Source organism: Marmota monax, unplaced genomic scaffold (genome assembly GCF_021218885.2).
Source record: "Marmota monax isolate L192 unplaced genomic scaffold, Marmota_monax_Labrador192_F-V1.1 WCK01_AAM20220418_F8-fsc00010, whole genome shotgun sequence".
Classification (NCBI taxonomy): Eukaryota; Metazoa; Chordata; class Mammalia; order Rodentia; family Sciuridae; genus Marmota; species Marmota monax.
The window spans coordinates 20,674,386-20,695,483 of record NW_026692321.1 but is presented as its reverse complement, the minus strand read 5'-3'; the positions used below and the strand labels follow the sequence as shown (position 1 = coordinate 20,695,483).

General features: G+C 36.5%; 2 protein-coding genes across 4 annotated transcripts in view; both read right to left on the bottom strand.

Moving 5' to 3' along the window:
• Spdya (speedy/RINGO cell cycle regulator family member A) overlaps positions 1 to 11,793 on the bottom strand; it is a 36,008-nt gene extending 24,215 nt beyond the window's left edge. For both annotated transcript variants that reach the window (XM_046441554.2, XM_058578439.1), the window contains exons 1-3: positions 10,305 to 11,793; positions 4,569 to 4,818; positions 1,508 to 1,566 (exon numbers count right to left, since the gene is read on the bottom strand). In XM_046441554.2, the coding sequence (XP_046297510.1) occupies positions 1,508 to 1,566; positions 4,569 to 4,800 (291 nt within the window). In that variant the 5' untranslated portion in view covers positions 4,801 to 4,818; positions 10,305 to 11,793. The remainder of the gene's footprint in view (positions 1 to 1,507; positions 1,567 to 4,568; positions 4,819 to 10,304) is intronic.
• A 6,766-nt stretch (positions 11,794 to 18,559) lies between these two features.
• Positions 18,560 to 21,098, bottom strand: part of Ppp1cb (protein phosphatase 1 catalytic subunit beta) — a 42,149-nt gene continuing 39,610 nt past the window's right edge. For both annotated transcript variants that reach the window (XM_046441551.2, XM_046441549.2), the window contains exon 9: positions 18,560 to 20,359. In XM_046441551.2, coding sequence (XP_046297507.1) covers positions 20,255 to 20,359 — 105 coding nt within the window. In that variant the 3' untranslated portion in view covers positions 18,560 to 20,254. The remainder of the gene's footprint in view (positions 20,360 to 21,098) is intronic.

The window sequence follows — 21,098 nt, the reverse complement described above, 5'->3', positions numbered from 1 at the left end:
TAGAAGAAACAAAAATGGCCATGAATTCATGACTGTGGTAGCCAGATGAGAAGTACCCAGTGGGCCTTCATACAATATGATTTACTTTAAGTTGTATATATTTGGAATTTTCAAAAATGAAGTTTCCAAAATTTAAAATAAACACTTTTCATTTTATCTTTGCCATCTTAAGTGGGAAGTAAAAACATTCACTTCAATACTTAGTAGTACTTAATCATAAGCTAAATTTCCAATCATTCCTTTTGTTTACACATTTAAAGTGTGATGTGAAGTTATGCTGAACTGTCAACATGACTGCCTAGTCTAAAATGGCACTTACAAAGCTGAAATTGTAACTATTTAGCTAACTCAAAAAGCATAGAAACAATTCTCTTTTGTCTAATAACAGAGCATAAAAATGTGGCTAAGTGAAGTTAGCCAATCACAAAAAAAAAAACAAATGCAGAATGTTTTCTTTAAGAAAGCTGATTCATAGAGGCATAGGGAGGGGGAGCATGGGAGGAATAGATGAACTCTAGATAGGGCAGAGGGGTGGGAGGGGAAGGGAGTGGGCATGTGGTAATTAATGATGGTTGAATGTGATGATCATTATTATCCAAAGTACACGTATGGGACACGAATTTGTGTGAATTACTACGTATACAGAGATATGAAAAATTGAGTTCTATATATGAGTTGTAATGTATTCCACTGTTTTTATTAAAGAAAAAAGCATAAAAACAGCATTGTTCTGAGAATGTAAGTTAGATATTATGTAAACTTGAATAGCCCTAAATAAAAAACATGATAAACTAATTTTACCCCACAAAATCATTGAGATTTGGTGCGGGGCAGCAGGTGCAGGGGCACTTTACCACTGACTACATTCTCAGGCCTTTTTATTAATTTTGATACAGGATCTTGCTAAATTGCTGATGTTGGTCTAGAACTTACAATCCTCCTGCCTCAGCCTCTGGAATCACTGAGATTATACCTATTTGTTTGTTTTATCTTTTTTTTTTTTTCCAATTATAGCTTTCTTTTTTTTAAACCTTTTTATTTTTCTTTATTTATATGTGGTGCTGAATATTGAACCCAGTGCCTGACACATGCTAGATAAGTGCTCTACCACTGAGCCGCAACTCCAGCCCTTGTTTTATCTTAATAAAATATTCAAATATTCAAATGTTTAAGAAACTGCTACAAAAGGAGTGAATCTCAAAATATTTTCCCTGCAGCCTGATAAAAGGTAATAATTCTAATAAAAATGTATCAAGTCTATATTGATTCTTGTTTTCAATAAAAGATATAAACTTAGATATAAACTTCATTTAAATCTAATCAATAATATTCACTGAAATCTATGTAGTATATTATTCCAAAAATTAAGGTGTAAGGATTTTGTGTTGAAGAAACAATGCAGTCTGTTTTCCTAGTCTTAGTAAAATAAGCTCTTAGTGTTTTATTAAAGTTCTGATGATCTAGTAACATAATAAATGCTAATGATTTATATTGTTACCAAATTTACCTTGTCTGCAATTTTACAGCAGCAGTCCATCCACAAGAAATCTTGAATTAAATCATCATCTACAACAAAACACAGCTATGACTTACCTTTTAATAATAAAATATCTCCTTTTGAAGACTTACTTTCTATATCAAGATATTATAAATGATGCTTAGAAATCCAACAAAAATGGCTAGACCAGTGTAGTCTAAGGTGTAATTGTCAGTAGTTACCATATTTGCTATAGCAAGTACCATACAAAAAGCTACTGCCTTATCTTTTATCTTTCCATCTGATTTGCCTCCCCTCCCTATGTATGAAGCTCAGCTTTAAGGGAGAATGGTATGTGTTTTGTTTATTGACTACCTAATAGCATATTATGTAATTCTAGCTCATCATTTCTTTCCAAAATCAAACTTTTTTGGGGGGGGGGGTACTGGGGATTGAACTGAAGGGCACTCAACCACTGAGCCACATTCCCAGCCCTATTTTGTATTTTATTTAGAGTCAAGGGTTCTCACTGAGTTGCTTAGTGCCTTGCCATTGCTGAGGCTGGCTTTGTGAGATCCTCTTGTTTCAGCCTCCAGAGCCACTGCGATTACAGGCATGCACCACTGTGCCCGGTTCCAAAGTACAGTTGGAAATGAAAACTGATAGATAATTCAGCTTTAAACAAATTCTTTAATGAATACTGTTTTATTGGTTTTTTGTTTGGTAACTGGGATTGAACCCAGGGGTGCTTAAGTTGCTTAGGGCCTTGCTAAATTGTTGAGGCTGGCTTTAGACTTATGATCCTCAGCCTCCCAAGCTGCTGGGATTATAAGTGTTGTACCCAGCATGAATACTTCCTTTCAGTTTCCAGGGATTTTAGTGTTGGATTTTCTCTTTTATTTATCTGTTTCACTTATCTATTATTCAAATACATATGAAAATATTTATAAAAAAAAAGAGGTTCAAAATTTACTATTTATAATTAATATTTAATTTGGGAAAACATAAATACTAAAGGTGAAAATACATAATCTCAAAATATATTGGTAGTTTTTAGGATATAATCTAGGAAAATCTGCTTTTTTGCATTCCCCTACCCTTTCCTTTTATTTTTATTTATTTATTTAATTTGTGGTATGGGGGATTGAACACAGGGACACTCTTCCACTGAGATACAGTCCAGCCTTTTTTATTTTTATATTGATAGGGTCTAAATTGCCAAGACTAGCCTTGAATCTGTCATCTCCTGCCTTAGCTTTCCAACTAGCTAAGATTACAAGGCATGCAGCATTGGGCCCAGCTCATTCTCCCACCCCACATTTTATATAACAAAGCATAATTCCTTTATAGTCATTTTACATGCTACAAATATCATCAATGTAATAAAATTTTGGAAAGTTCTAAGAATAACTACTGATTTTCCTGAGAATTAATTTTTGGCTTTTGAGGGGGTGGTACTAGGGATGGAACCCAGGGGTACTTTAACACTGAGCTACATCCTGGCCCTTTTAAAATTTGACATAGTGTCTTGCTAAATTGCAGAGACTGGCCTCGAACTTGCAATCCTCTTGCCTTACTCAGCCTCCTGAGTTGCTGAGATTACAAGTATGTGCCACCACACGAGCTTCCATTTTTATTTCTTGTTACCAAAGCTAACAGTAGGTATTTTCTCGTGTATCTGATGACCAGTTATCGGTATTAAAGAAGTTTATAAGAAATAATTTTATCCTATACAATTTTTAAATTTTTTTGTGGTATTGGGGATCAAACCCAGGGCCTCACATGTGCTAAGCAAGCACCACCACTGAGCTATGTTCCCCAATTTTTGTCACTGTCACCCATATACACACATACATATATATATATACACACACACACACACACACACTTTTCTAGCTGTCAATGGACCTTTATGTTTTTATTTATATGCAGTGCTGACACTCAAACCTAATGCCTCATACACGCTGGGCAAATGCTCTACCACTAAGCTATGACCCCAGCCTATGTCCTATCCTTAATAAGGAGAAAGGGAAACTTGTGTTAACATTCTAATTCCTGATGAGGGAGCATTTTTTTTTTATATCTTCTTCTACTTTTATTCCTTATATATATTTCCTTTTCCTTCTTCTTTTTAAAGATCTCACTTTTTTTCATTGGTTTCTTTATATCTTAACCAGCTTGCCTTAATGAAACTGGCTTTCCTCTATAAACAAGGAGAACTGTTACCTATGTCCACCAAATCACGGTATCAATTGACTTTATTCATTCCCAAAGGTACTTCCCAGAACCCATGTAGCCTACCCCATTTTCTAATCTGTCTACCTTACTTACCATATCTCCAAATAAAGATTCCTGTTCTTTCTTGGCTAGTAGAAGTACTATAAAGAAGATTCTTTTTGCCTATTACAGAATTTATCAGCATAGGAGCATTGTCTCATGATTTGAACAAATTCAAACTCAAATTTTATGTGAACATGATAAAACATTTGTTAATTTTTTATAATATTCCCAAGATATAATACTTGTAATACTGAACTTTTCTAGAGAAACCAACATCCATTTGCTTGGTTTTAGCTGTGAAAGTCCTGGGAAACCCTTAAGCCTGGGTTGGTAGCTCACTTGAGTCTTCATGTATTATTTTATTTTATGTCAAATAAAACTCATGCTATGATCCAAAAGTGCTCATAATCTACATTTGATTCACTTGGATTTAAGTAGTCTAGAAGCTAGATGAGTCTGAATTAATTAATTTTTGGTACTGGGAACTGAGCTCCATCCCCAGGATCTCACTAAATTGCAGAGACTGGTCTTGAATTTTTGATCCTCCTGACTCAGCCTCCTGAGTTACTGGAATTACATATGTGTACTGCTCATTTTAGATGAATCTGAATTTTTAATCCATTAGCAAGAAAAGCAATCAAAACTCCAACATTTAAAAAAAGACTAGTAAAAACAAATGCAAACTTGGTTGGAGATGGAACATTTGACACAGAAAATAATATTATTCTCTTAGGTCTCTATGAAAATGATAAAATATATGTTTATAATTTAACATATTTTATAATTACACTATTAGATATTTTAAACCTACCAAATAATTTAAAGAAAGCAGTCATTTCCTGACGCTGTATAACCAGACAAGGTCCTTTAGGGCGTTTAGATTTGTTATTATATGCATTTTTTTCAGATGCTTGCCAACTATCTTTAAAAATAGGACGCTTCAGATTAATGGTTTTTTTAGGCTGATGTGATCTATTCGGCCCTGATTTTACGTGAACAGTGACAGTAGGTGGTGTCTCACAACACATCTGATTGTGCCTCATTTTGGTTCCCCAAGATTCCTGTAAAAATAAAACATTAATTATTTATCACATTAATTCATTTCTATATAAAAACTAATTGAGTAATCTACCGGAAGCAGTCATCTGAACTGTTACTGAACTTGCTATTAAAAATGTTATTTGTGATAGTGACTCACATTAGAAATTGCTTTTAGAATTCAGTGCCAGGAAAAGCTATGCTTCTTTTGGGTAGCTAATATACTTTCTCTTCCCAAATAATCAGATACTGTATACCACTTTGCTTCGACTATTCTGGAATTAGAACTAAATTTGAAAGTATAAAAACCATGCTGAGTTCATTATCTATTTGTGGTGTTCTTTTTACCTGATTTTTTTTTATTCTGCTTGAACTGGCATAATTTTATTACATGGTTGTTAAACACCACCCTCAAATTATTTTATAGAATAAGGCAAACTATCACCAATTATAGCACTTAACTGGTTCCATAATTCTCTTTCCTTTATTATGTTTCACTCCTCTCCCCCTATTCTTTTTCTTAGATCCTGAGGTCCAACTAAATTGGAGGTAATTATGGAGTTGGGGTGGGGGTACTATAAACTCCATAGAAAGATAAATAGGTGATAAATTGAGACTTGAAACTTGTCTAACAACTAGAACTTAATTACTGATGTCAAGTGTTGAACTGAAAAGCAACCCTTTCCATAAAAATATCTGTAAATTCCTTTTTTTTGTTACAGTTGCTTATTCAATAGCATTTATTGGTATTTATTGACTAGTTGAAAATAATTCTAGCAAAGAAATGTATGACAATTTCATAAATTGTTCTATTTTTAAACATTTTGAGTATATGATCATCCTATTGGAATGGCTGATAATAAATGTATATGAATATACAGTGTTATGATCTAATAAAATCTGAAACAAAGTTAATCCATCAGTATTTAACCATATACATGAACATTACTTTGGTGGTGATTACTAAACATAGATACTAGTTAGTATTACTTCTGTGGTGTGTTTTTAGGGTACTTGGGAAATGGAGGTATGAATGGGCAAAGCAGTATACTACTCTAAGATCCTAATGAGAACCTCTGAATCCATGACTCACAGTGACCCAGGCAGCCATGCCTCCCTTGGTGTTCAAGGATTTAGGTTCAGATTCTCCTTCCTGACCCTCAGAAATTTCCCTGCTGAAGGAAGGAATGGAAAATAAGATTGGATGTAGTGAGGCTGAAGCAGCACTGTCCAATATAATGAGAGCCACATATATAATTTTACACTATTTTAGAACCACATTTAAAAAGAAAAGGCAAACCAATATATCCAAAATATCATTTTTAACAGGTAATCAATATAAAAATTAATAAGATATTTTATATTCTAAATATTTGAAATCTAGTGTGTTATTTACACTTATTTACAATTATGGTGCTTTTTTTTAACAATTTACATGAAATGTAAATTAACAGTTCACATGAAATGTAAGTCCTATAAAAAATAAAGTTGTGTATAAGGGAAAATATTTTATACTCCTTCACTTTTTCAATTTAAAGTAAAAAATTCTTCAGTTGCACCAGCTACTGAATATAGACATATGTGGATAGTGGCTACTGTATTAGATGCCACATTACAAAGAACTTGGAGGAAGAAATTATCCTTAATTGGTTCTCTCCTATTTTGATTCCCTCTCCTCCCCCCATCCTTTTTCCTAGATCTTATCTTAAGGTCCAGCCAAATTAAAAGTAATTATGAAACTGGAGTAGGGGTGCCATAACTCCATACAAAGATGAATAAGTGATAACATGAGCCTTGAAATGTGTGTAAGAACTTTCTGCTCTTTCCTACCCACTTCATCTGGGAGACAGCTGGAGGCCTCATCTGCATCTTTTCTGAGTAAGAGCAGCCTTATATCTAGATGGATATAGATATCTCAAATTGGGTTGGGTGGTGTGGGCTAGGCTCAGAGGTGGGATGTACCAGAATACAGAATAGCTGTAGCACATCTTTCAGGATATGATTTTTATTCAATGGTAAATAGTTGTAAGTAGTTTTCATATAAAAACAACCATGGATAAATCATGAAATACAATGCAATTTTTCTATCACTCAAAAAGGCAAAATATCATGCTTACAGTAGGCCTCTTTACATTAGTCCATTAAACCTTTGGTTATGTATTGGGATATTTAATATAAAATTTGAGAAAAACAAAAGAAAGCAAATATCTGAAATTCCCAAATAGAGATATACAGATGTTAATAAGCAAACTTTGATAGGAAAGTTGTGGATAAAGGGCTTAAGGCAAGGAGATATCAATGTTATAGTCTCAATCAAATTCACCTCAATTGTGCTTTTTGTTTAGATATATCAAGAGAAGAGGAGTTCTGCTTTCAAGTAAGAGGAAAAGAATGAAAGGCAAATCTAAATACAGGCCATTTTTTGAGGGCAAGAGATAGGCAAAGAGGGGGAATAGAAGAAACTATTGCTCCTATAGTAAAATTCTTTAATGAATTTTTACATGGGTTATACTAACATTTAAAAAAATCTTACCAAGGTGCTGGAGAGTGGCCAAGAGGTAAAGCCCTTTGGCATGGTGAAAGGTATGCACAAGTATGCACAAGGTCCTGGGTTCAATCCCCATCATCACAGAAAAGCAAAAGTAAAATTCATATTTGAATAAAATATCTGAGATTTAAAATTATATTTTGTAAATATATCTAATAAATTCTATGGGTATCTGAAATAATTCTTCTCTGGCACAATGTGCATAGAATCATACAAGAGAAGCAGAAGTAGTTTGGAGATTCATTTGTCTATTTGATCTAACAGCAAATCCACTGGCAACTCAAGTCAGGGCAGTCAGGTAAGTTGCAGCTGCCTTATAATTGCAATCACACACTGAGCACTTGATAATGTGTCAGACATAATCTCATTTAATTCTCAAAACATCTCAGTAAGTTGGGTATTTTACCTTATTTTCTAGATGAAAAATTTGAGGCTTAGAGAAGTTAGGATATTTGCCCATAAACCAAGTAGTGATAAAAGTAGAACTTGGATCCAAGACTATTTCACTCCAAATCTCATTTTTTAACCACTAAATAACTATTTTAAACATTAAATGAAATCATTGTCAAATACTTGACATACAGTTAGCATTCCAATGTTACTTATTATCACCTTGCGAGGAAAACATAAACCTAGTGATAATGCAAACAATATACAAATTTAATTCTAGCATTTGCAGTCTAACTGCACACAATAAATTGTGGCAGTGGCTTCTTGTCTTTGGGGTGTATGTTGCCCATGCTAGTCTCAAACCCCTCAAATAATTCTCCCATTTCAGCCTCTGAATTAGCTTGGATTATAGGCATATGCCACTATACCTGGCTTCATTTAATGTTTGAGTTAAGCCACTACTATGAGGAAGAACCACTTTTGGGGGGTGGGGGTTGGGGGTTGGGGTGGAGATTGAACCAAGGGCCTTGTATATAATAATCTTTTTGATAAAATAACTTAAGAAGAATCTTTATTGAAATGACTACAACATTTCTATCATAACCAGCATTATCTAATTATTGAAAAATAATACAGCAAATTGAGAAAAAATATTCTGGCAAATTGCTGGAAGTTTTGCTACAGTTATTATGAGATATAATATCTCCATAATTTTGATGATTTAAATTTTTCAATTTTTAATCATCTAATGGTTATAAAGGCTTTTGACCTCATCCAACTGTTAGGTGCTAAGGCATTGTTTTCAAATATTTATTTTTTAGTTAGGTGGACACAATATCTTTATTTTTATGTGGTGCTGAGGATCGAACCCAGTGCCCTCACGCATGCTAGGTGGGTGCTCTACATCTGAACCACAATCCCAGTAAGTGCTAAGGCATTTTAAAAATAATTAATTGGCACAGTTCCTTTGATGAATTCAAATCTGATTAGAAATTGTATTACGTATAATACACTTCCATGTAGTGGTAGGAGTGAATAGAATATTCAGCTGAATAGAATTAAAGTTAGAAAATGAGGCAGGAAGTATGAACATGCAATGATTAGAAGAAAATGAACAACAGCTAGAACAGTATTCAAATGAGTGGGTTTTTTGTTTCTTTCTAAAGAGAGGGTACTTAAATCGGTCTAAACGCAAAAGGGACTGGTTCAGGATTTAAGACTTGATTATGTCTCATTAGCTATGTGACCTTAGGTTATTTAACTTCTGGAAGCCTCGGTTTCCTCACTCATGATATTGAAATAAAAGCACTTAGGTTTACTCAGAATCCAGTAGATAGTAAGTACTCAGTAAAAATGACACATTAGGTATTATTAATAATACCATATTTTGTAGAGTCTGAGAAAAGGAACCACATGGGTAATACCTAGCACAGTGCTGAATGCTTAGCAAAAACTGTAGCAGCATCATTTTTTGTATCTTCTTTACCAGGAAGGGTGTCTTTCAAGGAAAGAAGGGTTTGAATATGAGTTTGAGCCAAGTTTCACTTCAAGTACTAAATATATTTAAATGTTAAATTCTTATTGGTAACGGAATTCGCTGGTATTTGGAAACATGCTAGTTATAGAATTCGTAACTACACGTACATGTTCTCAATTTCATCACAGCATATCCGTCTCTAAAGAATGTACTTTACCTCAATATTTTGGTTTTCGTGGGATGGAGGCACTGAAGGTTGGACCCGGGGCGCTCTACCCCTGAGTCGTATCCCCAGCCCTTTTTTAGACAGGGTCTCGCTAAGTTGCCCTGGCTGGCCCTGAACTTGCGACCCTCCTGCCTCGGCGTCCTGGGTCCCGGGGATCTCAAGCGTGCGCCTCTATTCCCGGCTACGTCACAGGCTTTTCTAAGGACTAGAAGCTAGGTGGTCCCCAGTCGTACTGGAGTCTTGTAAGAGGGCAGCTGCCTAACTGGAGGTACAGGCTAAGGCACAGCACGGCGCCACCGCGGGCCGGCGCTCTGGACGCTGGTGCGGACGCCGGGGCGGGGGTGCGTGTCCTGGGACCCGCGGAAGAGGGGAAGGCAGGACTTACCCCAAGACCGCCGCCCCTGTTCCGGGGAAAAGAGGCGGGCGGGCGGATGCCCGGCCCCGGGTTTCTCCCTGCGGCACCCGGACCGCCTACGACCCCCGTGAATGAGTGCGGGGACGTCTCCAGCCCCCGGTCCCTCTAGCCTGGCCTTTCCCCGTCCTGCCCAGCTCCCCCAGCTCCGCACCAGCACGCCCGCCCCGCCCGGCCTTCGCCTCTCCCGAGCCTCCGGGACGCCGCCTCTCCCGAGCCCCTGGCCGCAGGAGCTGGCGTGCGCTCGAGGCCGCGAGGGCACCCGCGGAATTCACCGGTGCAGGGGTGTGGGTCGGGGACGAGGCCGCGGCGCTTGTTAGGGGGCAGAGACGCGGCCACTTTCTCACACAGGTGGGCGGCGGAGTGGGCCGCCAGCGGCCACCGACCGGCCAGACACAGCCGAAACTCTCTGAAAGCTGGTCTGCCGGCCCCACCGCGCGGTTCGAGCAGAGATACCTGCGGAGACCCACGAAGGGTGCGCCGCCCGCCTCTGCCTCAGCTCCCGGCTTCGGGCGGTTGTGCGCAGGTCGCTCGACTCCTCACCACCTCCTAGCAGAGCCCCCGCCCGCAGCCGGCGGCGCGTGGCCCGAGGGGCCAATCAGCGCGCAGGGCAGGCCGCAGGGCGGGGCTGACGCCAGCGCCTCGCCAAGTCCCCGCCTGCGCGGACCCAGGCGGCTCAGCCCACTTCTACCGTTATCCGGCTGCGGGGCGAGGCCCTTGCACGGCTCGCGACACCTCCTAGTTTGCTCTCTTTTCCAGCGACACGCCCCCAAATCAGTCGGTGATGAGACGGTTAGCTTCCCGCAGTCAGACCGTGTGGCCCTGCAGGGCTGGGGCCACAGTTCTCGTCCCTACTTTGAGAGGTTCCCGGGAGAATGCAGCAGCGCAGTTACCACGTACGCGGTCACGTTACCCGCTTAAACCAAGAGTGTTTTTTATTAAGTTTTTTTTTTTTTTTATGACACAGTAATGTTCTACTGTTTTAAGCCCTAAATTTCGTCAGCCGCAGGACTTTGCCCCCCGCCACGCCTGAGGTGTAGTAGGTACTTAATAATAAAACGATCCTTCACAGCTTTTACCCCCCCCACACACACACCTTTCCTTTCCTTTTCCCACGCAGAACCTGCTTTTCTTCCGTTCACACTCATGCACTTTAAAAAAAAATACTTTTTTTTTTTTTTTTCACGTTGCTAGTCTTTCATTTACCTTTTTCTTTAGGTGGTACTGGGAATCGAACCAAGGGCCTCTACACGTGCCAGGCAAGCACTGTATGACTAATCCACATCCCCAGCCCGTCTTTTGTTTCTAATGACTACATAATATTACAGAACGGATGGGTCGTATTTAAATCACTTGATATTTAGATTTCTTGCAGATTTTTTGGCTACTATAATTATTACACTTAGAAAAGTAATTTAGGCTTGCCTATTTGTGATACTTCCCTTAGTTCTTCATTCAGCAACTCTGAAAACCCAGTCTTAGGGTCCCTTCTTAGCAAAATCACCTACAGGTAAGAAGAGAGGACATCTTAAGAGCTAATTTTTCTTGACAAAGTCCTCTGGCATTTTCTTCACGACCTTTAAATGGGGGAATGGATCAAGAGCACCACTTAGTTGTAAAATTTTCAGGAAAATGGCTGCTTCAAGTTTATTTCTTGAGGTCCCAAGGATGCGTCCAAGGTTTCTCTTTTCTCTTTTACAAGGTATCAGGGTTTCCTGTGATTATCAATTTCCAGACTTGTGTTTTTGTTGTACTGAATAATGACTACCCACTACAACACAATATAACAAACTGGGAAGGAAAATAAATTAAAACAATATGGCGCTACCCTTCTAGAACTTTCTAGACAGATAAATACACAACTATATATCAAAAGGAAATTAGGTGAAAGTACTCCTTAGAATCCCCAAATCTTGGGCTGGGGATAGCTCAGTTGGTAGTAGTGCTTTCCTCCAGTGTACAAGGCCCTGGGTTCAATCCTCAGTCATACCCCCGCCCCCCCCCCCCACACACACAAATAGTCCCCATCAGAATCCCAAAATCTTTGCAGTTTGCATTTTACAAAATCTGTAAAATATTAAATTCAGCAAACACACATAAATGTTAAAGTTTTGGGGGAAACAGCTTACTGAAAATTATTTTACCTTATACATCAACAAATCTACGTGTGCAATGATACCACCTGATTTGTAAAAGTAGGACAATTTCATTTTGTGGGTAAACAGTTAAGCAGTGGTTGGGAACATAAGTAGATTTTGTTAGCTTTTTCCTTGTATCTTTCATTTGACCTGAAACTTGAATGAGGACCCAAGCATTTGAATGAAGACTCTTGACTATTCTTTCTCTCTTATCCATCCAGTTCACCATCTCTCAAGATGGCCCTGTTTATTCCCTTACTGAAAAATCATTGCTGATTGCCCATAACCTTGACCATCTTCTGCACTGTGTCCACAACTCCTCCAGTTTGTTCCCATTCTACTTTCCCAAATGTATCTCTTTCCATTCTTACAAGTAAGAATTCTTTAACTCTGTTGCTTTTTTCTGAACATGTCTTAAACTTTTCCCACTTCTTTGACCTTGCATATAGTATGCTCTCTTCATTACTCTTTAAATTTTCTATCTGGTCTCCATCTTTTAACACCCAGCTTATATCATCCCATTATCATTTGAGTAATAAGTGCAGAGCTCTGTGCCACTCTTGAACTCCTATAACATTTTCTGCAGTTCTCATTTTACAGAAGCTTATTAATCAGTTATTTAAAAATATTTTTGTGTATATACTTTTACATGAAGGAATCTGTATGCATGTTTTTAAAAGAAGAGTGAAATTATGGAATTTGCCAGTAATTGGTTGGAGTTGGAGAATATCATGCAAAGCGAAATAAGCCGGATCCCACAGGACGAATGTTTTCTCTAATATGCGGATGCTAATTCACAATAAGGGGGGGGGTGTGTGAGGGGGGACTAGGGGAAAATAGCATTACCACCTTACCTTAAATTAGATAGAAGTAAGTGATGGGAGAGGAGGGGAGGGGATGCGGGAATAGGAAAGATAGAATGAAACAGACATTGTTACTGTATGTATATATGTGACTGCATGACCAATGATTCTGCAATATGTACACTTAGAAAATTGAGAAATTATATCACATCTATGTATGATATATCAAAGTGCATAAATGCATTTCTACTAGCATGTATAACTAATTAAATAAAAAAAATTTTAAAAAGGTAAATTCAGTTCTCATACTTGAATGTGTTAGTTTTCTGCTATTGTAACAAATACCTGACATAAATAAACTTAAAAATAGGAAAGGTTAAAAAAAGAAAGGAAATATATGTACAAAATTTACATGTAACACATATGTAGGTTGAAGCCTAAAACAAAAACTCATGAAAGTACCATCCACCAAAACCATATGACTCATATATCCAAGAAACAGAACAACAGTACTGTTTAGATTTTATATGGTCCTCTTCCCTCCATTAGTCTCCAATAGGTCACTTTTTCCCTGGTTCCTTTTTCTTCAGATTTATCCTAAAACACAAGTTTTATTTATGAATTAATACTCAGCCTTTGTATTCATCATAGATTTGACCATGCTAATGAATGACACTGCAGATCACTATTACATTTCTTCTGCTCCATTAATATATTGCATCAATGCTCCTGTCAATGGGCATTTGGGCCTTTTATTTATTTTTATTGTGAATGCATTGAGCATTCTCATACAGACTTGGTCATCAGCTGCAATGTTTATACCTGGCACGGGGTCTGATTGGTCAGTGTTCATGGCTTAAAGTCAAATAGTTTTGATACTTCTTGTATATGCCCTATGATGCACACATGCAGTTTTTCTATAAATGTTTCAAAATAAAACCGATGAGCTATTGGGAAATATACATGTTCAACTTTACAAGGTTAAATAGAGGACACCAATTGAGTTTTTCAGCACTCCTTTTCTATGTGTTCTACCCAACCCTCCAAGCCATTTGGGTGCAGGGATAGTGGCTATGTTCTGCAATCTCCCCCCTTTTCACCGTGTAGGAGTCATATGGGCTTATTTTTTTGTACTAGGGATTGAACCCAGGGGTGCACTCTATCACTGAGCTACATCCCCAGTTCTTTTTGTTTTGAGATAGGGTCTCCAAGAATGGAGCCTGGGTAATTACTCTTAAACAGAAAAGACAAGATATAAATAAACTCTGGGTATCGGGAATAATCAATCTAACAAAATAACAGAACTTATTAATAATTTCTGCCTGGAAGAGTTTTCTCCACTGTACCACTTATTTTGTTCCTTACTGAAGAGTGTGTGTGTGTGTGTGTAAAACATTTTTTTTTCTCCCTGTACTTCTATCTTGACTTAATCCTTATTTGTTATATGAAGAAATTGCCTCTCCACTTTAAAGTTTTTATTCCTGGTTTAAGTGCTCTTACTTTTGGGGCAAAATTTGAAAGAAAATATCACACAAACTATACTATTTTCCTAAAAAATGTGAAGTTGCTTTAAGATCAGCAAAAAAGAATATAACCTATAGAAAGGAAGGCAAGAAAGTAATTACAAGTATCTTGAAATGTTTGGTTGGTTTTTGAACAGACAACTTCCTCAATGTGGCTGTCAGATGCTAGCTGCAAAATGTTCAAGTAACTCATCACTTTTACTTCTTAGATTTACCAATATTTTACCAAATAACAGCCACAGTTTTGACAATGAATCATTTGGGCAGCACACACTCAAATCAACTTTCTCCTAAGACTTCTTTTTTTTTTTTTTTAAGAGAGAGAGAGAGAGAGAGAGAGAGAGAATTTTAATATTTATTTTTTAGTTTTCGGCGGACACAACATCTTTGTTTGTATTTGGTGCTGAGGATCGAACCCGGGCCATACGCATGCCAGGCGAGCGAGCTACCACTTGAGCCACATCCCCAGCCCCCTGAGACTTCTTTCTTAAAGAGACAAAAGCAATTATATGGAGAATGAAAATTTGAGCTGTTTATTTGTGGCAAATTTCATAAGGCCAAGGTGTCAAAACAGTAATACAAGCAGTCATTTTGAAACTCTTACCATTCATTAAACAAATACTGTTACTGACAGACCTTTTCTATCATTTATAAAGGGTCAAGCACTCTAGATCAGTCAGTGAAAAAAAAAAGATCTCTGCCCATGAGCAGTGAGACTGATCTAGACCCCAAGATTTTAAGGGCCAAATGTTAACAGTCTTAAGGAACACCCAATGTCTTAATGGTTCCAAATCAGTAACTGCTATGATGGAAAATGGAATGGATTACAATTCGTGTTAATCCGCCAGTGAACATACTCAAAGAGTTTAAGGATTTTGCTTGCTAAAACAGATTAGGTCTCTCACTCAAAAGAGGCCATGCAGTATAATAACAGGAAGATTTTAATCTAAATCTTTGATTAGTTGAATTAGGTGGAGTCACCAAGCCCCAGTGGGCTACAAAACCTGGTAATTATCCTGGGAAACAGGAGATTTGTTTCTAAAATCTCTTACTGATATGTTTGGAACAAATGCATGTGCTTAGTTGGATCCTGGGTCTCACACAAGATTTTCTGAGGTAATAAGTATCTTACTAATTTTAATTTGATAAACTGAATAGACTCATGAGTTCTACCAGACATAAACCTCAAATAACTTAAACTTCACATCTTTCCTCTCAGGAATTTTTATTAAATCAAGAGCAAAAGACAAAGTTCATGTTAATTCATGAATGGTAGAACAGGTGTCAGCCCATCAATAACTTATTAAGTGTCAACATTTTCAGCAACTGTTACCAGGGGGTAATATGCTAAGGGTAGTCTGATATAAAAAGTTTTATCACTGTAGTTTATTTTCTCAACCACCTCCCACCCACCCCCAAGAAATATACTAGGGGTTTTAATATGTTTCAACAAATTTGCATAACAATCTGTGATAGTTCCAGATGTTTAGCTGTGACGTCACTGCTTTGGGGGGAATAAATTGGCCTATACATCTATTGAATTACTCAGATGAGGCAGCTGTAAAAATTAACACACACTTCACTTGGTGATGCAGGCCTGATTGAACCGGAAGCCTTCAGAAATAGATCTTAGGTTATATCTTTTTGCATGTGTAACACTTGAAAAGAATGTTGAACTTAGAAGCCTCAGGCAATTAGTCCTTTCAAATGTTACAGCTGTGTCATCCTTAGTCCTTTTTGTTTTTGAGATAAGGTCTTGCTAAATTGTTTAGGGTCTGGCTGAGTTGCTGATCTTGGCCTTGAACTTGAATCCTTCAGGGTCCCAAGTTGCTGGGATTACAGGTGTGTGTTACTTTATGTGGTTCAGATGCATCTTTAATTCAGGTGTGATCTCACAAGGAAAGGGAGATGGAAAATTAGGTCGGCTGTGATAGCAAATTCAGCCTGATCATCATTGTTCTCTAACTGAATTTTTAGCATAAAGATGTAAAAAAGTTAATTTGTTCTTTTGGCTCAGAAGTTTTGGCTCTTACAAAGAAAAAGGAACTTATAAAACTGAGCATATTTCATTCCCCTGGCTGAATATAACAGACTTTTGTGTTCTTAAGAGACACAGTGTAAGATGTTCCTGACTTGCCTTTGATGAATTCTTTTGAAAGGTGTGTTGCCCCAAACACATTCATACTCCAAATTAATCCATTTCCCCCTCTCAATTTAGCTGAATTTATTTAATCAAAGAAACAAATCATAAATGAGGTAGCATTTTTTTTTTTGCAATTTTTATACCTTTATTTGTTTATTTTGTGTGTGTGTGGTGCTGAGAATTGAATCCAGTGCCTCATACATGCTAGGCAAGTGCTCTATCACTGAGCTACAGCCACAACCCCTGAGCTAGCATTCTCGAAGCATGACGATTCAGAGCTCTGCCCATGGGTAGGCAGTATGTACAGAAGCAAAGGACACACAGAAACAGCCTGACTGGTTATGGTTCAGCATTTACCTTTTATGGACATTTCTGGCAGTTTGAGGGCATTGACTTATTGAAAGCTCAGCTGCTATGATTAGCTGAGACTCAGCTGTTTTACTAGTTACAAGGACAGATGTTTCTACACATCCAACAGAGTTATGTCCTGATAAATCCATGAGAAGTTGAAAATATTGTAAATCTAAAATGCATTTACTACAAAGGACTGGTCTGTGCAAAGGGTAAACAGTAGACAAAGAATTATAATTCATTTGCTCTCTTGATTATATTCTGTGTGACTGGGAACTAATAGCCTCTGCTCCAGCATCAAGACACAGTATCCTAGAACTTACTGCTAGCCTGTAAAAAGATCAAAATTCAAAATTTTAAGTCAAATAATTTAAACTCAGGGACTATCACTCAAATAACTCAATAATGTGAATTGTGAATCAGGTACTGAGACCAAACATGTCCATTTGATAGTGACAGAAAGTGGTGTTAGTGCCCCAAGGTTTTGTTCAATATACAAAATTGAGAGGCATGATTGAAAAGATGGGAACTATTTAACTTGACCTAAGCCTGCCTCTCTGTACATTGCAAACCTTTAACAACTTAACACATGAAGAAACTGCATCCTAATTTGGGAATATATCTGAATAATCCCATTGTAGGTAACTTCATGCTTTCTTCATATTTTTGTCATTATAACTGTAATGAGATACTTTTGATGTACAAAGCATAGTTCCTATTTAAAGCTTTAAAAGTTTTCTTCCTGGCATTTTTCAGTTTAAAAAAAAAAAAAAAACAACAAACTTCAGGATTGATTGAGTACTCTACAAAAATAAAGTAACACTGAGTAGTAAAAGATGACAACACTAAACCAATCAGTCCTTTGCTGATAATTAAAACCTGTCCTTAGACAAAACTAAAACAAATAATGTTAAACAATTTTAAGTGCAAAAGATTGACTGCAGTTGATTCTTTCAAGAACAAACAAATTGACCATAATAACCTTGCTTTTTCTAATCCATATGATCCTCCTTATAATACATATCTAGTATGTTTAATAATTTTGAATGTCATAACATTTGGGTTAAACTGTATACAGAAAATCACTACACTGAAAAAAGCAAAGGAAGAACATAAGTCAGTGACATGGGAATTCCAGGTTATTTTTCTCCTGAGAAATTTAATTCAGTAGCAATATTACCAACTTGTGATGAACACACTACTTGTGAATGTTATTAAAGTGCTTTTAAGAATGCTTAAATAATTTTTCAACATGGTAAATTTCTATACTTTAAATTTATGTCCAATATTAATTTGCTTAGTGATTATTTTTTCACATTTAGTCTTGACTTAGAGATGACTTTTTACAAAAAGCCAGGATCCAGTATTTGTGAATTAACAAATACTGATGTAAAAGATTGCTCTTTTCTTGCTAAAGGTTTTTATTATAGATCTACTTCTGAAGTAGATGTCTTCAATAGAAAGCTTCTATTAGAAAATGCACAATTTATACTTCAATCAGGAAGTTATTAAATCACATTAGATAAAAGCATGTGTGAGGGCTGGGGATATAGCTCAGTTGGTAGAGTGCTTGCCTCGAATGCACAAGGCCCTGGGTTCAATTCCCACCCCCCCCCCCACACACACGCATGACCTAATCTAATATATACGCAGTTCATGAACACTTTCAGAAAAGACTCCAATGTCAAAATATATACTTAAATGTCTCAATGGAAAGAAAAAACGAAATAAAAATACTTAGCCAAGCTTCATATCAATTAGACAACTTTTACTAAATGAGAAAACTACATTTAAAATGTGCTTTAAAACAAAATGGAATTAGGAAAAAAAGACATATGCATTTTAAAGAACTTTTGCACTGTGCTGAAAATCAAATATTTCTTGCAGTAATACAATGCGCCAATCCATAAAATGTAAGTTAACAGAATTCTCAATTTAACATTTTCAAAGACAATATTAAGGTCAAGAATTTCACGTCTATGGTAGCACATATAGAAGGGTATTATAAATATGATGTCCATCTCTGTGAAGCTTACAAATTTGACAATGCTCAATAAAAGATTTTAGAATCACATCCAATGAATCACAAACCTGTGTCCTATAAGTTCTCCTTCTAAAATCTTTATGTTGACTTTTCTACTCCTTGCCATTGTTAATTCTAACCCTTAAAACAAAACAAAACAAAACAAAAACAAGAAAAGAAATGCTGCAATAAACTCTTGATCATGTACAGAAATTATTGCTACTATAGTTCACTACAAAGCATATCTATACAATATCATATGACCTTTGATTATGAAAAACCAGAATTAAATCTTTAGTGACACAGCCTTACAATCGTATACAACATTCACATGGCAATATTAGACAGTGAAGCACCCAATACCCATAGTTGACAATATGTCCCACTGACCAGCATCCATTTTAAATACATCCTTCATACAGAGGGAGGAAAATAGTGTCAGCTTTCCAAGGCTTGTCAAAAAAAGGATTCTCATGTTCTGTGGATCTAAAAACAAACAAACAAACAACAACAAAAACCCCAAAAACAAAACTGATGCAGGTGAGGGTGTTATCAGGAAGTAGGCATGCCAAAAGGTGTTTCGTGCGAATTAAAACCTAAAGCCAAGGTACCACATAATCACATTACCAACTAGTTGGGTGATATACTATATGAGCCTTATCTTAAAATTAAATGAAATGCTACTGCACAATAGAGCATCAATAAGTTAAAAATTAGAGTGCACAAATCCAAATCAGTGGCAATTTCTGTAAAAAGCAAAATATTCACTATCAGCTGTATGTATGCCCAAACTGTTTGATTAAAAATTATTGGATTGAATAGTTTGCATATTTTTAAAACTATCAATCTCTAAAATTCCTTTTACTGTAATGAGGCATGTTTTCTTAGTAAGAGCAAATAGATAAGTAAAGGAAGATAATAGTTGGTGAATGTCTTTAAAGCTCTTCCCATGTTTCACTTTTAAAAATGTTTCAGAAAAAAAATTAAAAATAGTTGCCATTATTCTAGCAAAAACAAACAAACAAACAAAACAAGCCCAAAATAATTAAACAACCAAGCAACACTAAAACCACATTACACAGATGGATCATCATGCTTTCATCTGATTTAACTATCACATCTAGTTTAACTGGGATGCTTTTCAACTTTAAAAATTGTGGTACATGAAGATGTAACTTTAATGGATAATTTTGAATTTGGATTTAACTTCTTTTGTTGAATATTATAACAGAGTATACTTATTACAATACAGTGTAGCACATCTTTCTATTAGAAAAAAATTTAAGATCCTTTACCCGTCTCCTTAAGTTAAAGGTGTGACATCATAAAGGGTGTCAAATGGCTGGATGGTTTTACAGTGCACACTTATATATTATGAAGTATGTCCTTAACAAATCTGATGGTTTCTTTATAGAATTCCTTTCTTCACCTTTTCTTCGGAGGATTAGCTGTTCGAGGTGGAGTGACAGGACGTCCAGAGTTCAGTCCACCATACTGGTACTTAGCTTTCTTTTCAGATGGTTTCAATATCTTAAAGTAAATAATCCACAATATTATTCTTTCAAAATAGCACAATTTATCAAAATGTAACAAAATGTAGAATAAAATAGCAAAATATGATAAATATTTCTCATATTTGAAGACTGTGCAAGGGCTACATACAGGTGTAACTCAGAGGTGGAGTAAGTGCCTAGTATGCACAACGCCCTGGATTCAATCTCCAGGACTAAACAACAATAAACAAAAGATACAAATATCCGAAAACTTATTGTGTATTATTCTATTAATATTTTAGTAGAAAGCTTGAGTACACTAACTCTATCAAGTACCCACCTTAAATTTAAGACTTTTTTCAAATTAGTATATCTCATCGGTTTCAAGAGTCAAAAGACCCAAGCTCTTATAATCCTGACATATTTTGTTTAGCAGGTAATTAATCTTCAAGTCATAAACATTATCTATTTGAAGTAGTCAAGTCAAGGTTATTTTCTTTTATTTTGTGGTATTAAGGATTAAACTCAGGGTCACTCTATCACTAAGTTATATCCCCCACCTTTTTTTATTATTCTTCTTTTGAGACAGGGTCTAAGTTGCAGAGGCTAGCCTCAAATTTGCACCCTCCTGACTTAGTCTTCCAAGTAGCTGGGATTACAAGCATACACCACAGTGCCCAGCAAGCCAAGATTTTAGCACACATACAACCATGGCCATAATCTTATTTTAGAACATTTTTGTCCACCCCCACAAGAAACTTTGTTTCTATTAGCAG